The sequence below is a fragment of the Eumetopias jubatus genome, unplaced genomic scaffold (genome assembly GCF_037043125.1).
Source record: "Eumetopias jubatus isolate StellerSeaLion01/CBP00866 unplaced genomic scaffold, mEumJub1_p1.0 scaffold_10, whole genome shotgun sequence".
Classification (NCBI taxonomy): Eukaryota; Metazoa; Chordata; class Mammalia; order Carnivora; family Otariidae; genus Eumetopias; species Eumetopias jubatus.
Genome location: NW_028274816.1, coordinates 30,584,807 through 30,603,635, shown reverse-complemented (window position 1 = coordinate 30,603,635; position 18,829 = coordinate 30,584,807). Strand labels below are relative to the sequence as shown.

Here is an 18,829-nt window from a genome sequence, read left to right as displayed (position 1 = left end):
GAAAAATATCAGAAGAGAATGAGGGAGAGAAGACAGCTGAAAGAAGGGCTCCCCACTTTACCCCTTTCTCCCATCCCATTTATTTGACAGGAAAGGCCAACTCTAAGTAGCATGGAATAATTTTCAGAGTTGAAAGATCTGGGAAGAACACTCTAGATAGGCTTCCTTTTTTCTGGGAAGGAAAGTGAAGCTGAGAGAAAGGGACTTTCAATGCCACTCAAATGATTTAATAGTTAAAAGTATTTCATCCCATCATCATCTCAGTCTGCCTTCCCATATTGACATATGTCCAAAGCATATTTCTGCCCATGCTGCCTCTGTAGTCCTAGATTTTCAAGGCTAACACTATGATTGCATGATTATTTGCTGTGTAATAAGCACACATGCTATGTTTGTGGGAATAAAATTAGTATCTTCTGTGTATGTTTCACTTATTGGATTATACTAGAAGCACCCCAAAGGTGCATGGTCTGGAGAGGGAGACCTCAGAACAGGGCTACCCCATAACTCAGTGTCAAGAAACAAACCAGTGCTAACTAAATATCTGCTTTGTGCTATACACGGTACTTGACACATCCACACATCTCATTCCATTTAATGGTCAATAATAATCTTTTGAGCTTGGTACAAGGATATCTAATTTTTAGTAGAGGACACTGAGTATTGAGAGGTTAAGAAATTTGCCTGATTTCATCTGGTAATTAGTCATTGGTGGAGCCCATATGCAAATTCAGGTTGGCTAATTCCTACTTTTTTCCTCTACATCAGGCTGTCTTTCAGTGCTTGTCATAGCAGGTGAGCACACAGGATTTGGGATCTGAGCATGTCACTACAGGGGAGCTGAAAATGTTCTTCAGGGGTCTGGCTTTTATTCTGGCCTCCTTGGGGAAAACCAGCAGATACCCAGGGTGGAGTATGTGTAGGGGGTGTGGGTGTTATCTTCTCTGCAGTTGGGAAAATATGCTTACAATGGGATGACACAAACAAAGAAGAACAAGAATAGCTAACATCATTGCATACTTACAGATCTCTGCTAAGGAACCTATGGGCATTGTCTGATTCAGTTCTCACAATGAGCCATAGAGGTAGATACAGATCTACAGATGAGAAAATGAGCCTTGTAGAAGTTAACTTACCCCAGTTAATTGAGCAAGTTTTTGAGTTAACTAAGAAGTTAAGAACCTTACTTTGTACATAAGTCTTACTGACCAGAACCCTAATTACTTTGTTGCATTGCATCTAATATCAAGAGTGATTATTCATTCTGTACTCAGCAACCCAACAACTACTAAACCACAGAGATCTTTTATTTCTGGGCAGTTCAGTTAAGTAAGTTTTATTGCCTAATGTCAGACCTCTTATTTAGAGAGCTGCCAACCTGAGATAACCTCCCTCTTTAGTTTGTTGGTGGTTATTCGTTCATTGGGGCTGCTGTTAATTTTAATTACTTGTTTGACCTTTGACCGCTATAAAGTTCATCTGATTAAAAAATATTTTCTTAACATAGAAAATTGCCAACAAATACCAAAAGCACTAGGTCAACCAAGCCAGACATGCTTGAATAAACAACCACAGAGCTTATAAAATGTCTGCCTGTGCCCTTGACATTTGTAAAGAGACATTTATGACTCCAACACAATCTTTGCTATCATTAGGTTATTGCTAACATACCAATCTTAACTTGACCATCAGCTTTGATTTTTCCACTGGCAAGAATAGCTTAAGCTTTTCACATTTTTTTGCATTACTGGTACTATACAGATCTCACCCCACTTAGGATACACACATACACACACACACATATATACTTTCTCAACAAAAGAGGCTAATACAATATAAGCACTTAGTACTCTAAAATACAGAAAGACAACAGAAACCTTCTGTAGTGGACAAGCAGAGGGGGCTTCAAAGATAGCTGAAAGAATGTAAATTAAGCATAAAAGAGGACTTCCTCTTTGTTGGAAATTGGAGAAATCCAGTGAAGTTGGAGAGTCGTTATTTGCCAAGAATGTCCTTCTTGGAAGATGCTTGCAAATAAGGTCAGTTTCTTTGGCAGTTCTTGGATTCAGGGAAAGACTCTTGGATTTTTAAGTTTTCCTTCCATATGTTCTTTACTTAAATCTCTTGATTGGGTGCTTATTCTTTTGTTGTGGTATGCAGATTACTAGGCAGAAGTTACTTGGTAGAAAACATTTGAAAGAATTGAAAGGAGGGAAGTATAGATATGACATTTTGCTTCTGGTCAGAGTTCTCCTATAAAATTTGTACATATGAAGACTGTTTTTGCTTCACAATTCTGAGATTGAGTCTTCATAGTCATAACCTTCTCCCTACATTGTAATCTGGGATGAAAGCTTGTCTCTGGGTACTGGATCTGTGTTACTGGCAAGTGAAAAAGTTCTTTTTTTTTTTTTTAAGATTTTATTTACTTATTTGACGGAGAGAGAGAGAGAGATCACAAGTAGGCAGACAGGCAGGCAGGCAGAGGGAGAAGCAGGCTCCCTGTTGATCACGGAGCCCGATGCGGGGCTCAATCCCAGGACACTGGGATCATGACCTGAGCCAAAGGGAGACGCTTAACCAACTAAGCCACCCAGGCACCCCTGGCAAGTGAAAAAGTTCTTAAGACTTGGTCTCTGCTTCACGTTATTTTTCTTTCTCTTCGCCCACCCCCTTTCTTTGAATTGGTAGATGCACTCTAGCTGTTAAAAATGTCTGTTTTGTTTTTTCTACAAAATGGGCTGCAACTTGAATCAGTGGAAATCTTGGTTATTGAAATACTAAGCTTTCAAGTGAGTCTGTGGGCTTAACTGTAGAAATTGTTTGACAAGCACAAAAATATCAAAACAAGTTGGTCCATTAAGTCCACTTACATACATAAAACATTTTTCTCAATTTAAATGTAATATATATGTTCATTTTAGAAAGTGTGTAAAATAGGGAAAACGCAAAGAAGAAAATAAAATTCACCCATAAAATCCTATCATCCAGAAGTAACAGCTTATTAACAACTTAATGCATTCCTTTTCAATCTTGTGTGTTTACTAATGGTTGCATGTCTAAAAATCTACAATAATGTCTGCTCTGTTGTAAACTTAATAAATATTTGTCGTATGTGAATAAGATGATTTATGTGACCAGGGTCTGTTTTGTTTTTGATCACTGTGAATGTTCTGTCAGTTACAGCTATAAACAACATTAATCTGTTGTAAGTTATTCCTGCTTGGTACCTGATTTCCTTTGGGTATTTGACCTTGAAAGCCTGCTCTCTAGACTTATCTACGTAAATATGATAGTACATGTTGAGAGTGCTAATATATTAATTAGATAATATAGCCATATGTTAATGTTAATTTAAATTTTAATCTGTAGTATGCCCCCAGAAGCGAATGGCAGCATGGGGTATTAGAACACTGACCCTGAAGCCATGCAAATACAGATTCTAATCCTGACTCTGCAACTGCCAACCGTCATGTCCTTAATAAATTACTTAATCTCTTTGAGCCTTAATTTCCCCATGGCTAAAATGACCGTAAAAACCCACATCATATGATTATTGTGAGATGAAAAATATGTACAAAGAGAAAGAAATCACTAAATAAATTTGAATTAACCCACAGTGGGACCCAGAAAATTTGTTTAAGAAACCATGACTTATCTAATGCCATGTAAGTTTGTATAAGTGAAAAAGCCATACTGTTATAAGGCTAAACAGTAGCCTGGATTTTCCCCCCCAAAGGATGCCATGCTAAAAGATGACAGTTATGAGTGTTCACTCTTCAAAGGGAAACTCCAGGGCTGACGGGCTGGCTAAATCTACACCTTGGAAAATTACCTTCATTTTAATCTTCTTGTTTTTAAGTACTTAGGAAATTTCTTTTCTCAGAGCCACATGATATTTGATTTTTGTGCGTTTGCTTCTAAAAAGATGAGGGCCCTTTTCTCTCTAGTTCTTGAATATCAGTTTACAGCTGGTGATAATTTTCATTTTCTAAGCTTCTCCTATAAGCAGCAGATTGTACAGTGCCCTTCTACCTACACTGTCTCATAAAATTGTCACAAAAACTTACAATGTAGTAGTAGTATACCACTTCATAGATATTCTCAAATGTTACCTGCATTTTACAGATGAGGAAGCCAATTGCTTGCTCTCTGTCAAAAAGCTGGTTTGATAACAAGGCAAATAGAGAACACAGTCATGTCCATGAGTTATCGCTGGCCCCCTGTACTCAGCGGGTGTTGGGGGTAGAGAGGCTAAGTCAAAGGGGATATATTTTCCCAGGCCGGCCTCACCTTGGTGCCCAGGAGAAGGCAGAAGCCAGGCCGCTGGCCCTCCCTCTCCAGGAGGCTGAGCAGGTGCTCCTGGAAGACGCCGACCCTGGTGAAAAAGTGGCCGTTGCGCCAGCAGCCCTCCACGTTGTCGAAGTCCACTCCCTGCGGCCTGAGGAAGCGGACGCTGCGGGGGTCCCTCGCAATCTGCTGCGGACGCGCCCGCAGCGGACCCCGCGCGTGTGCGTCCTGCACGGTCAGCTTCAGCACCCGGCCGGAGCGGACAGCGACGAGCGCAGCCGCCAGCCCCACCGGCCCGGCGCCCACTACCAGCATAGGCACGCGGGCGCGCCGCCGCCGCCGCAGCGGGTCAGCAGCCGCCTTGACAGCCAGCAGCAGCACCAGGGCCAGCAGCGTGCCCAGCGCCGTGCCCAGCGCCGCGTCCAGCGCCAGCGCCTCGGTGCCGCCGTCGGGCCCCGTGGTCCCCGCGCCCATCGCCCCGCGCCTCCTTCCCAAGCCTGCCCCGGCCCTTGGGGGGATCCTGCTCTGCTGCAGCCACTCCCCCCCGGGCGGGGCCCCACCCCTCCGGTCTCTCTCTGGCTCTTGGGGATGTCAGCAGGCGGACGTTCTAAACACGTAAATAGTTCCAGAAGTGGTTGGGGCTAAGTATACCCCTTTATCGCGCTCCGGGCTCTGTCACCCTTGGAGTCTGTCCTTTTGAGGTCACTTCTTGAGACCTTTTAAAGCTCCGTCGTTGTACCCCTACTGTATTTCTTATTACATATGTCGTGGTTCGTAATTATGTTCTTTTGGTAACTATTTAATGCTGGTCTGTATGTTTTTGTTCTTCACGGTAGGCCCAGTTCTTCGCACAACGTGCCATTGGTCTAACCCGATAAATATACCAAATGTAATAATAATGTTACAGACTACCTGTGAGGCTTCTTCCAACTGCGCCACAATCTGTTTTTGTTTTAGCTCATTACACTAATGAATATTTGTCAAATTAACCATTACCAAAAAAAAGAACTGTTTATTTTTAATCCTAATAATTTTATGAGGTAACTATTATGAATATTATGAACTGCTTACATTATTGTTTTAATCTTCCTCAGTTTATTTAGAGATTGGTGTAGGATTCAGCGAGTTAAGATGACTTCTTCCAGGTCACAGAGCTAGTGAACACACAGATGCTGGTGTTCAAACCCAGGACCGACTGATTCCAAAGTTAATGGCATTTACAGGACCTGCTGTTTCTTCAGTTTCTACAGTCCTTTTAGAAAGCAACTTAGCACCAAGTTGCAAAGTGTCTAAGGTTATTCCCACCCTTTGATTCAATAATTCCACTCTGGAAATCTGTCTTAACAGGGGAGGAAAATCCAAAGTAAAAAAAAAAAAAAAAAAGATGTCCATTACAGCATTATTTACAGAAAAAGAAAAAAGCAAAATTCCCATTTATTTAAATAAATAAAAAAATTTATATTTAGTTATTTAAGTAGAATTCCAATCATAAAAGTATTTGAAAAATTGCAATCATATATGTCCTTAAAGAATAACACCTTGGAGGGACACCTGGGTGGCTCAGTCATTAAGCATGTGCCTTCAGCTCAGGTCATGATCCCAGGGTCCTGGGATCGAGCCCCGCATCGGGCTCCCTGCTTGGCAGAAAGCCTGCTTCTCCCTCTCCCACTCCCCCTGCTTGTGTTCCTGCCCTTGCTATTTCTCTCTGTCAAATAAATAAATAAAATCTTAAAAAAAAAAGAATAACACTTTGGAATATTATGACACCATGAAAAGAACGTTAGGAAAAATCTAGGAAAATGGTTATTTTTATAAGTAAAATAAAGCTGGATATAACATTGGATAATGAAGTATCCTCCACAACTCTGCATGTGTGTTGGTAGAATTAGACACTGCTGGGTATATATACTCAATAAATATTAATTGGATAAATAAATGAAAAAGACAGATAAAGGATAATTTCTAAAATATTTTTTCTACTCTTCTAATTTTTTCTATGGTAAGATGTTTTTATATTACAACAAAACTATAAAGATGCCATAGAGTATGTGCTTACTCATAAATGGTATATGCAAATTTCAACTCACTGTCCTGGAATGATCTATCATTCCTACTGATAGATGAGGAGTGGGGGCCCCCAAATTTATTCTCACCTGGAGTCCCATGTGTCAGAAATGTGCAATTTGGGTCTTTTGATCCCAGCTCGTATGACCTTACCTGACCTTGAACTGGGCTGCCATGTTCCACGTTCTGCATTAGGAGATAGGAAACTGAACTCTAGTCCCTGCCCTGTCTCTGGCTTGCTAGGTGATTTGGGATAACTCACTTCTCTCAGGGTCTCTCTTGGATTTTTACCCTGCTGATTATAAGATGGCTTTCTTTTCTGTTCTTTTTTTTTTAAGATTTTATTTATTTATTTGACAGAGAGAGACAGCGAGAGAGGGAACACAGCAGGGGGAGTGGGAGAGGGAGAAGCAGGCCTCCCGTGGAGCAGGGAGCCCAATGCGGGGCTCGATCCCAGGACCCTGGGATCAGGACCTGAGCCAAAGGCAGACGCTTAATGACTGAGCCACCCAGGCGCCCCTGTTCTCTCTTTAAATGGAGAGAGAGCTGTATCAAAAAGGGTTGCTCATCATGTCTCATATTGCTCCTTCTGGTCACTCTATCTTTTATCTCTGTGTTTTTTCTTCTGTTACTATTTTCATTATGTCATTTTGTTATGCTATTTTGTCATGTCGATCTTTCCACATTTTGTGATATGATTTTCAGAAATGACCCTGTTTATTTCTTTGCCTTTTTTTTTTTTTTGTATATTTTCCCTATCTAGATGTAAGCTCTGTGAGATCTTAACCTAGCCTGTCCTGGCTGATACGGCAACAAAAACTAGCTCAAATGGAAAAGATAGTTTGTCTTGTGTAGCTTGAAGGGATTGTAGTGGCTCATAGAATTTATAGAAGCAGCAACCAGGACTTTAGAAATGACAAAGGCCACACTGTGTGAACACATACATGTACTTATTTCTTCTGCCCTCCTCCCACCCCCCACCCCACCTCATCATTTCTCATTACCACTTATCTTTGCTTTCCTTCACTCTACACGTTGCATCCATCTAGAAGGGAAGAATTCTGCCAGAAGCCCTAAATTCACTTTGTTCCAATTTAACATTTCCAGCAGTTTCATTGCCCCCATGTCAGAGGGCAGCCATTGGAAAAGATTCTAATTGGTTTTGCTTGGGCTATGTATGCGTCTTTGAACCAGTCACACTAGGAGTGGAATTGTCAGCTGTGCTTGCTCACGTGTGTGCATGTGTTTTGTTTTGTTTTTTAATCCTTAACGTACATTCAATTTGGTATTTCTGTGCAAAAGCTTATTTAAATCATTGACCATTTTGTGGTGTTCAGTTGAGGTAAAACTGCATAATAATAACCTATAGTCCACTTAACTTCCATATGTAAATATAGAGGTACTAATATTTTCTTCTTAGACTCCAGTGAATAGTCTTGTTCTCCTCCTGTGTGCCGTGTTGTTACATCCTTGAGTGTGGGAACCATAACTCCCTTATTTTCTGTCCCTCCAATATTACCTAACAAAATGCTTTATAGTTAGTAGCTACCCTCTGAATTTCTGACATCAGATTAAATGAGCTACTTAAGTAGCTGAATTTGTGGACTTCTTCATTCATTACATGTGCTTTATTTGGTGAGGATATGATTAGTTTTCACTACTGGGAAAGCAGGAAAGACTATAACTCTCTTTATTTTTAGTTTAAGGAATGCTATTCAGCAGTGCTAGGGAAGAGAAAGAAATCATTGATCATTGCAATAAGTCCTCCTTCACATCATGAATTTGAGCCTCTCTTATTGATATTTCCTTTAACTAATTGACTTTTTACCTTGTACCTCATTTAATGATATGGATAGAGACATCTGTGGTAGGTAGAAAAATTGCTCAGTATTGTTCTTCACTCAGATGAACTGCAGATGTTACCCTTGACATTTGAGTTAAAGAAAACCAAACTTGCAGGAATCCATCAGAGACTGTCTCTAGGCAAGTAACTAAAGCTTTAGGCCCTTGCCATCAGACCGGGGTGTGTGATCTAGTATTCTTGGTTTCAGCTGTAAACTTTTAGAAATGCAGAATCTAGGGCCTCAGCCCAGACCCTCAGGATCTGTAACTTAACAACTTTCTCAGGTGATTTGTAAGCAAAAGAAAGTTTGAGAAGCACTGCTCTGGAGATTAGAATCAGATTCCTGGAAGGCTTGTAGGGCCATGAAGGTTGGGCTTTTTGAATATAATTGATATTTTCAGGAAGCCAAGTGTTTACCCTAGGGACGACAATGGTGGCAAATGTTGATGTCCTCCTACCATGAGGTTGTGAGAGACATTACTAATTGCTCAGGGCACTCTTACCACCAGACTTCAGGATGCTTGTCCAAATTCTCTACCTAGTCTGGTAACTTTCATGGAGACAGAAAAGTTGGCCTAAGAGTTAAGGTCTATTTATTAATCTTGCCTGAAGACCAATTGTTGTTTGCTAAGTAGTGTCCAACAAGCAAAATAGACCAAAGGGAAATCTAGGTTATTGAATCTTGTGGGTATGGCTTTTGGATAATTTGTTGACCAAATAATAAAGTCAAGGTCATGAGTTTTGCCCTCAGCAAACCGGATAATCTCTTAATCCACTTCTTCCGGTCTTGCTCTGTCTCCCATTCATTTGCTCTTCCTCATGCTAAACTTGTTTGAATTCCCCTCACTAACCTTCATCTTTTGAATTAAGCTTCTTCTCTTGATCTTTCTGGTTGGGGTACTTGGGAGAAGGATCATTGTAGCTATAAGCCCCATCTCCTGAAGACCCAAACTCTGACACTGACTTGTATGAACCCTGGTTATCTTTATTCACCCTTTTCAAACAAACTCAGACTGAATGCCTCGTCAGGGTCATCTGTTGCCTAAAATATTACCCCAAATGATAGAAACTGGGAGAATGGATTAGAATCCACTTAAATTGCCTACTTGAACTGCTTGATGTTGTCACAGTTCCCCCATAGTTGCCAAAGTTGTAGGATCTGAGTCAACTTTTTAAGTTCTGGTCACAATTCCACTACTTCCTGGAGTGTGATGTGGGGCAAGTTAGCACGTATCTCTTTTTTTCGGTTTGTTCTTCTTTCGGTGAAGTGGAATAATTCTAGAGCCTAATTCCCAGGGTTGTTCCGGAGATTAATGAGAATTATGTAAAATTTGGCACTGTACCTGGAGTATGATAAGATATTACTACCATTAATGTCTACTAATTTCATTATTGTCATAATCTTTGAGGGGATTTTGGCTTTGTTGGAATAGAGGATTGGGCAGGGTCAACCAAAAACAATTGGAGGTACAACTTTCTTTTTAATATTCTCCTCTTCCCTCCAGACTTAAATCTTTATTGTCATGTAAAATCATTCTCCTAAGACATCTAAATCACCAGTTCAGTCAGATCCAGGGTATTTCCTCCCCCAAACTGTGCCACGTTTGGTATAAACCAATGTAGTTTGAATAATTAATCAACATCCAAATATATCCGCATCAACCAGAACTCAGGCTTTATTGTGCAGTGAAAAAAACTAAAACTTAATTCCAAGCACACGTAATTAAAGTTTGCAGAGAAAGATATTGTTCATAAAACATATTCGATATTTAAAGAAAAAAATAACAATTGAAAAACAGAATATACTTAGAATTGTTGGCTTCTAAAAAGCCCATTTCCCTCAATCCTAAACTTTGTAATTTCATATTAGGCAATGATGTTATTTTGTACAATCTAGTTAAACTATTTAATGGAAATAGCATTTGACAGAATAAAATATTACATAGATGTATGACTACAAAATAGTATTATTTAAATCCAATGTTCAACTTCAAAAGATAGATTGCCCCAATAGACTTCAATATATGCTCATTTAAATATATATATATAAGTATATAAAGTATATAAAAAAGGAAATGACATATATAATATCAACCCTCGATTTCATCTGAGTGGATAAGGATACTAAAGCCAGGGAAATGTAGACATATTTTTTTCTTACTTATTTTCCCATACCCTCTGCCTTAGGGTTACCCGTTTGAGTCAGAAATTGTAATGTAATTCTGGGACTAAACATTGACCAAATATGCTACTTTATCATTTCCTTGCAGAACTTGACTAGACATTTTCAAAATCAGTGTGTGTATATGGTGGGGGGAAAGGGTCATGAAGAAAACAAAGTTAAATCAGAACATTTCTGAGACATCCATGTTCAGATGTGGCAGACAAGATGCAGGTCCCACCAGGGGATGCAGCAACTCAGAAAAGTTGATGGGCTAGCAAGGTGCTATGACTGGGATGGAACAGACTTGGCATCAGACTGAGGTTTCTGGATTGTATCACACCCAGACTCTCTGATTGAGGGAATTCTCATCAATCAGATACATACTAAACTTTAAAGGGAAAATCTTCCAGGTAGCTGTTGTGTTTTTAACACAGACCTGGTTTCTGTACGAGGGAAAAGGCCTAGGAAAGTGGGAAGGATTTGATAGCCCATTTTGCAGAAGCCGCATTAACAGTGTGCACATAGCTGGGTCATTATTTTCTGATCTCCTATACTCCATGGAGGGCAAAATCACAATGAAAGGTGGTAGCAAAATTGGCTGACTCCTGTATTCCTATGGACACAGATGCCTGTGTGACAATTCTGACTGACTTTTGTGAACCATCAGCCTATAAATCGTGACCCATCTTGCATTTTTGAGAAGAGTCTATGAAGGGATGATAAATTCGCAGATGTACCTCTTGCTGCTACGACAGACCTCGTCACTCCATTTGCCCTGAGCTGACTGGGAGAACAGGGCACAGTTTTCTCGCTTACCGCCATTAGGCTGTGCACGGTCCCAGTTGAGGAAGGAGAGGGTGACTCCATGGACATCAACAAACTTGCCCTCTGTGATCATGTCATTGATGCCCAGCCAAAAGTCATTGACACCTGGAAGGCTTCTTTTACCATAGTCTTGGAGGGCATTGATTTCATCAGAGTTTCTGGGGATAACCAAGGTTCCTCCCTTGGAGATGCAGTCTTCGTTGGCTTCATGGAAGTGCTTCATGCCTTCCGAAGCAAGGTAGCATTTCTTGTGAACTTTTGTGCCTCGGAGACAGACTGTAAAGATGTGAAATTTGACATATTAAGATGCTTTTTGAGTGTTTTGCATCCAGGCCTGGACTTGGAAAATAGCAATTAATATTTGTGGATTGAATGATGTGTCATCATAATGATGAATTAATATTTATTGGAGATTTTGTATGTGTCAGACCCTGTGCCAAGCACTTTATAATAATGAACTCATGTAATAATCACAGCAGTCCCAGAAAGTGAGATTTTATTACTCCCACTTTTAGATATCAGGATATTGAGGCTTACAGAAGTTGTTACTTGTAACGACTTAGTGTGTAAAAACATAAGTTACATAGCAGATAAGACCATTAACTACATAAATCCAGGTCTGTCCCACCCTCAAAACATTTTTAGCGTCATGCTGCTTTGATACACACATGCTTGGTAGTTTGTATAGCTCTACTGTCTGCTGATTTCCTTGGAACTTTTGGAACTGGGTGGTATTTCATAATTATTTAAAAAACAAACAAAAACAGAAGTGTGAGTTGACATATGGAGTGACAATGGTTTTGTTATGCAGATAACTCAGCCCTGGTAATATTGTTTGGATTATCAAGGATAAACCAAACATAAAGATAGTTTTAGGGCAAAGCATTGGAGAACCAGGCTCTGACATTTATTAGGTGTGTAATTGTTGGAGAAAATACTTAATGTCTCTGTGTCTCAGTTTCCTCATCTGTAAAATGAGGATAATCATAGTGGCACCTATCTCGTAAATTGTTGGAGGACTAATGTGTTAATGTTTGTAAAGCATTTATAGTGCCCAGCTGTGGGGAAAGTGTTAATAAAACTCTTTTGCCTTCTGTCTGGTCATTTGATCTTCCTTTAGCTTCTGAATTCTGATCCTAGAAACCTGATAAAGGGAATATGTCAGCAGTATTACTAGGCAAAATTGCTTATGGTAAAAATGACCTTGAACTGGTCACATATAGCTGGCCTGGGAGTTATAAATCCTCGATGGAAGGCCATAACTTTAGTCTTCCCTGAAAGTGGTAACTCTTATAATTGGACAGGTCTCTTGAAGGACCCTTGAAGTTCTGCTTTTGGAGTTGCTGTGTAAGGTATTGGATCCTGGGGGTATAAGCCTTGTGGGCAAGGGCTGTTCTTGAACCCATCCAGTGTTGCTCTCTTTTCCTTACCCTGGGAGCCAGGGAGGGTAGCTTTGTAGGTTGCTGGGAGTTCTACCTCCGTGTAAAGAGGAATGCCAAGCTGTGGTTCTAACCAATGGCCTTCCATTTGCATCTGGTGCTCCATGTGGCCAGAGTGAGTCCTGTGATCCTATGTTTAGTTGAACCCCAGCAGATCTCCCAATGGGCACTTAGTAAACATCTAATGAATGCTAATTACTTTCACCAATTAATATTCACTTCAATTCTGTTTCATTTCCTATTAGAGAAGAATTATGAACAAACTTTTAAAATGCATTATTGAAATGCTTATTTTTATTTCTCTACCACCGATATATAGGAGAAGGGAGTGGAAAATCAAGCTGATTTCCCCAAACAGTTGTCTGTCCAGCTTTTGAATCCTTTCTCCTGGACGCCTCTCTGGGTTGTCAATGTGTCTTTTAGAAAGTGTCAGCTAGGGGCGCCTGGGTGGCTCAGTGGGTTAACCATCTGTCTTCAGCTCAGGTCATGATCCCAGAGTCCTGGGGTCAAGCCCCACGTCAGGCTCCCTGCTCAGCGGGGAGTCTGCTTCTCCTTATTCCTCTGTCCCTCCCCCTGCTCCTTGTCTCTCTCAAATAAATAAAATCTTTAAAAAATAGAATAATAAAAAGTGTCACCTAGAACTTGACATGTACTCTAGATATGGTTTGAATTACTGGCAAATCACGATTTCTTTTCTTGTCTCTTTTGAGACAAGGCATTGATGAGTCGGGTCTTACCTGTCTGTAGGGCTTGCATTTCCTTCAAGGCATTGACTTCTCTCCAGAGCTTTTCAATCTGAGTCTTCAGGTCTCCATTCTTTTCTGGGGATATTTTAGGGTAGGAGGAATGAAAAGCGTATGATTAAAATAAGATAAAAATAAAATAAAACTTTGGAACCCAGAATCTAAGGTGAGGGTGGTTTTGATGAAACTGAGCCGAGTGTACATGAAAATTAATGGATGAAAATAAGTTGGCCAGGAAGACTCATAAGAGCTTGGTTGTGATAATAATACTAGATGGTCCTTCTTTGAGACAGGGCTGCTGTGCCTCTCCAGCCCCATCCTGTGGGACTGTCCCTCCATCAGGCATCAGACTTGTTCACTTTCAGAGTAAGGTGTGTCATCTCAGGGTCCATTCCTTTGGGTTCCTCCTGCCTGGAACACTCTTGCTCCAGCTCTTGTCCATCTCTCGTTGAGCTGAAATATCTTTTCTAGAAGGCTGTTCTGGTTATCGTCTCTATATTAACATCTGTCTGACTAATCTCTTTCTTTGAACCTTTACTTTTCTTCTGAGCACTTTTCTCTAATCTATATTTTTACTTACTTAATTTCATGTGTCTTACTGTCCATTGGTGCGCTTGGTGCTTAACACAATGCTTGGCACATAATAGCTGCGCATAATGTTTGTTGAATGAATAGACAAGATTCTAGGACTGATGGGGTCTGTCTTAGAAATTGACAGTTTGAACTCTTCAAAGGCAAGAATTATAATAAATTGTAATAAATAACAAAAAGGAAAAATATTAAGAGCCACCATACACTGGACACCAGGAGCTTAATTCTTTCAGTATTCCTGTGAGATAGATACCATCACTATCCTCAGTTCACAGAAGAAATAGAGGCACAGGAGGTCAAATTAACCTGCCATAGGCTAGCCAGCTAGTAAGGTGCAGTCAGGATTTGAATCTGTCTTACTCCAAGTCTGTGCTCGTCACATCCTTCTGATCTGCTCCTGCACAGTAATTGCCTGATCCCTAGCACATGGCCTTGAACAGAGAAGATGCTTAAAGCTTGGTATGAGCTGTCCCCACCTGCCTCCTTATATAGATACCGTATGGGGAATCTGTGTTCTATCCTGGGTTTTTCAGGACCGTCCCCAAATCCTCCACACATGCTGATTCATCATCCTCTTTAACATGCGCTTTGCAAGTCAGGTGTTTCCACGCTGGGTTAGGAAAGCCTCCTGGGATACCCAGGGATGGACCCCACCTCTGTTTCACTTGATGGTGCACATCAATTCTGAAAGCATCCAAGTAGCTCAGCTCGGAAATACAGTAACCCAAGAATTTCCTCAGAGACCATTCGATCCAGAATAAATATAAGGGTACATTCAGAATGCAAAACCATCAACTGTTTGGAGGCCAGGCTCACAAAGACCGCTGAAGACTTGCTTCCAAGTTTCAAGTTGTCAACCATACAAATGTCATCCGCCTTCCCTCTCAGCTTCCTGCTTCATTCTATATAAATATGTGGCCTCCACAGGAAAGCTGTAAACGTTGTAATTAACATGAAGACATGAATAACATAGGCTCCTGGGAAATCATTATGGAAATCATTGTCCAGGTGACTTGGCTTCTGCTTCTAACCTTTGTGACAAATGTGGATGTGTTTTGTCTACAATGAATACAGGGAATATTTCAATTTAAAAATTAAATTTTAGGGGCACCTGGGTGGCTCAGTCGTTAAGCTTCTGCCTTTGGCTCGGGTTGTGATCCCAGGGTTCTGGGATCGAGCCCCACATCGGGCTCCCTACTCCGTGGGAAGCCTGCTTCTCCCTCTCCCACTCCCCCTGCTTGCGTTCCCTCTCTCGCTATGTCTCTCTCTGTCAAACAAATAAATAAAATCTTTTAAAAAAATTAAATTTTATTCATTTCTGCAACATATAATTTATTGAAACCTATGAGTTAAATTACCAGGGAAATTTTGTTTTTGAGTTAAGTCCCTTGATTGCCATTTTGAGTAAAACAACAATAACAACAACAAAAACTCCCTCTTATTTTATTACTGTTTTTCTCCAGAAGTAGTTTCAGTATAGAAATGCAGAAATAATTCCTGGAAAATGACTAGTAAACCTATGAAATCTACCTCATCCTCATTAACAACCAAAGAAGTGTCAACCTTTTTAACAACCAAAGAAATGCAAATTAAAAGCGAGATATTTTGTTTTTTGGTTAGATTGACAGAGCTTAAGCTGATGATATGATGTTACGTTGTCAAGGTGTGTGGGAATGGTCACTCTCATATGCTGAAGATGGGAGCAATGTGAGTTGATGCTATTATTTTGGGAGACAGTTGGAAAGTGTGATGAACCTGCAGTTTTCTAGAGGTATATCATAACATCCTACCTAGCATGGGTTCAATATATGTGTACAAAGCAGTTCACTGAGGCAGTGGATCAAAAACAATAGAATGGAAGCCACATAAAAGTTCACCAAGAGATAACAGATGACATGAATTGTGACCCATCTGTGCAATGGAATATTATGCAGCCACTTTAAGGACTGATGTATCCCTTATGTTGATAGTTATCCAAGATTCAGTGGATGAAATAAATTAATAGCCAATTCTTATTTGGTTAAAAATAGCAGGTTTTAATTGTGCATTAGAAGAACTCTGGGAATATTATTTCCCAACACGTAATAGTGGGTAATTTTGTGAAGAGGGTTGGGAGAGAAAAAATGGCTTTCACTTTTGATTTCATAAGGTTTGGTATAATTCCCAGATACTTAAAATGTTTTAAAATTGTGTTAGTGGAGAGAGAAGTGTTTGGTAAGTTTAGGCTTATTGCATCACTTACTGCTGTAGAATCTACTTTTTTGGACTTAAGAGTGAAAACTCACAAAAACTCCTTCAGGAGGATGATGCTGAAGAGGTGTGCGCAGTCAGTTAAAAGGCAAATGGGGAAGAAGAGCATGTGGGTATACATGCGTGTGGCTGGGGGACTTCAGAAACATCCCCATAGCACACACACACACCCACATGTTCACACCCATCTCCACGTCCCTACTTAGTGGTCACCACTTTGCCACTGCCTCCTCGCGGTGAAGAGATGCTGGGAGGAAAAATACGCCACGTGGTCACACAGTATCTTCTCCCTCCCTCCTCCCCCTGCCCTCATCTTCACCAGTATACTTTACCACGGATGAGAAGTACTTTAACCTTCCATTTAAAAGAAGTAACAGGAAAGTTTAATATTGTATAAGGAAAAAGAGTCCACTGAAGAAATCTTGCGTCAGACCTAAATCATAGAAATAAATGCCCCCTCTTCAGGGCACTCTATAATATGCAAAACACACACCAAGACAAGCCTCCTTTTTAACCCACCAGCCATCCATGTTGTGTCGAGTCTGCTTTGCACTTTGTTGGTATGTTTCGTATGTTTTGTTACTAATGAAGTGAAATTGATAAGGAAATAGTGTCATAATATTGACCTTGAAATACGCTGATATGAGAAAGAAAATGACTCAGAGAATGAGATAAAACATCACTTTGTCTCCCTTGTTACTTTTTTCCTCTTGCTATGCTTTCAGCATATTGCAAATAAATTGCTGTCATCTTGTTTTTTGCAAGATTTGTTTTTTTCTTTTTTAAAGATTTAGTTATTTGAGAGAGAGAGAGAGTGAGCAGGGGGAGGGTCAGAGGGAGAGAGAGAATGTCAAGCAGACTCCCACTGAGTGCAGAGCCCAACGCAGGGCTTGATCTCACGACCCTGAGATCATAACCTGAGCTGAAAGCAAGAGTTGGTCACTTAACTGACTGAGCCACCCAGGAACCCCTTTTTTTTCTTTTTTGCCTCTTAACCCAGTTCAAGCCATCCAGATTTGGGGATTGCTTGGAGATTCAGTTTTGCATTAAAATGTTTTCAAACGTAGGGATGCCTGGGTGGCTCAGTCAGTTAAGCGTCTGCCTTCAGCTCAGGTCATGATCCCAGGGTCCTGGGATCAAGTCCCACATCGGGCTCCCTGCTCAGCGGGGAGCCTGCTTCTCCCTCTGCCTGCCACTCCCCCTGCTTGTGCTTTCTCTCTCTGTGCCTAATAAGTAAATAAAATCTTTAAAAAAATGTTTTCAAACACTACATGACTTTGCATGTTGAAATATTTTTAAGTTTAAAAAGAGGTTCAATTTCTCTCTTCCATGGAAAAACTTAAATGTGTAGTATAGTCTGTCTTTATATTGTCAGAGGTATGAAAATATACCTATGTGATAACCAGTGACAAAATGGTCTAACCTTGACTATACATTTAATAAGATTATAGTTATCTTACAAATATATTTGAACAGTTATATAATATCTAGGAATGAAACAGTATACTCTAATTATTAATCAGTCTATTCTACTTGACCCCTTGTTCATAATAACCAGATATCCACGTATCCAGATTAACTCCCTCTGAAGAACATTCTTCGTGGCTAAGCTCACTTGAGAAAGGATATACAACACAGAAACTCTTTCTATTAAAAAAAAAAGGACCCCACTGCATGATTCCTTTAAATATCAAACTGTTCCAGAGAATTAAGAGGTCACTCAGTCCCTTGAAATGCCATATCCACATGATGGCATGGTACTTTCACCAGAGACAGTTCTCCTGGAAGAGTTCGGAAATGAATATTGCCCAGTCCCTCCCCACACTGAGCAAGCCTAGAATTTTGCTGGCCTGAAAGCCCCGTTACCTTTCACTCGGCGTTTGCTGTGCTTCCTGGCTTTAAATTTGGATGAATGGCTGGTGGTCTGGTCCAGGAGTAAGGTGATAACCAGGATGTAAATTACAAGTCCATTCTTTGCCATGGCTTTTGGGCAAGTCTGAGGACCACTGCCAGCTCCTGTGAAGTAGCTAAGAGGCACGTAGACTGCGCAGCTACATCTTGCTCTGGAATGCCTGGGGCCAGCTTTATAAAAGTGCGAGTGAAGATTGGCTGGAATCCTGCTGACGAAATGTTTGAATTCCTCAGCTGGCCACAGCAGAAGGTGGTCCCTTGTTCTTGTGTCTCAGGTTAAACTTTTTTTGTTTTTAATGTTCCTGTTACATTTTCTACTTGACTTGCCTTTTCAGACTTAACTAAGGGATTAAGGGTTTTGCCTGCGTTCTTCTTCTTTCTTAAAGTCCAGGAGGTTTGGAGTCTCTGTGAAGACCCCAATATTTAAGCCCTTGATTTGGAGCTCTGAAGTTCACTTAATCATCTGGGAAATTCAGTCCCGTTTTCAGGGCAAATAAATAAATAAAGCACACCCAAAAAACTAGGAAAGCTCCTGCTGTGTATGACTGTGTGTGTGATGCTGGAGTCTACACACATTCATGTGTCTACTCAGCTCAGGTGAAACTTGGGAATGGTTTGCTCACAGAGCGTAACAGGGCTGGCCAAAGTGGATGGTCCATGATCAAAAAGAAAGCTTTCTATTAGGGTTTTGTGAATTCATGAAGAATTT

General features: G+C 40.5%; 2 protein-coding genes across 2 annotated transcripts in view; both read right to left on the bottom strand.

Annotated features, from left to right (window-relative positions):
* The window catches only part of LOC148163181 (uncharacterized), a 34,251-nt gene extending 27,705 nt beyond the window's left edge, over positions 1-6,546 (bottom strand). Inside the window, 3 exon segments of the mRNA XM_088026917.1 lie at positions 4,294-4,804; positions 4,806-4,897; positions 6,508-6,546. Of these exon segments, the coding sequence (XP_087883043.1) occupies positions 4,294-4,804; positions 4,806-4,897; positions 6,508-6,546 (642 nt within the window).
* Positions 6,547-11,067: 4,521 nt separating this feature from the next.
* Positions 11,068-18,190, bottom strand: CLEC3A (C-type lectin domain family 3 member A). Its single transcript, XM_028091403.1, has 3 exons — positions 18,076-18,190; positions 13,363-13,446; positions 11,068-11,462 (listed from the first exon to the last, which is right to left on the bottom strand). The coding sequence occupies exons 1-3, from the start codon at positions 18,188-18,190 to the stop codon at positions 11,068-11,070; spliced, it is 594 nt and encodes a 197-aa protein (XP_027947204.1).
* Positions 18,191-18,829: the final 639 nt, after the last annotated feature.

Bases quoted from the DNA above. Each gene is read 5' to 3' on its own strand.
- CLEC3A (XM_028091403.1), bottom strand. From the start codon at position 18,190: ATGGCAAAGAATGGACTTGTAATTTACATCCTGGTTATCACCTTACTC. The intron at 13,447-18,075 runs GTAACGGGGCTT...AAATATCCCCAG, and splicing joins CAGCAAACGCCGAGTGAAAG to AAAAGAATGGAGACCTGAAG. The intron at 11,463-13,362 runs GTAAGACCCGAC...ACATCTTTACAG, and splicing joins AATGCAAGCCCTACAGACAG to TCTGTCTCCGAGGCACAAAA.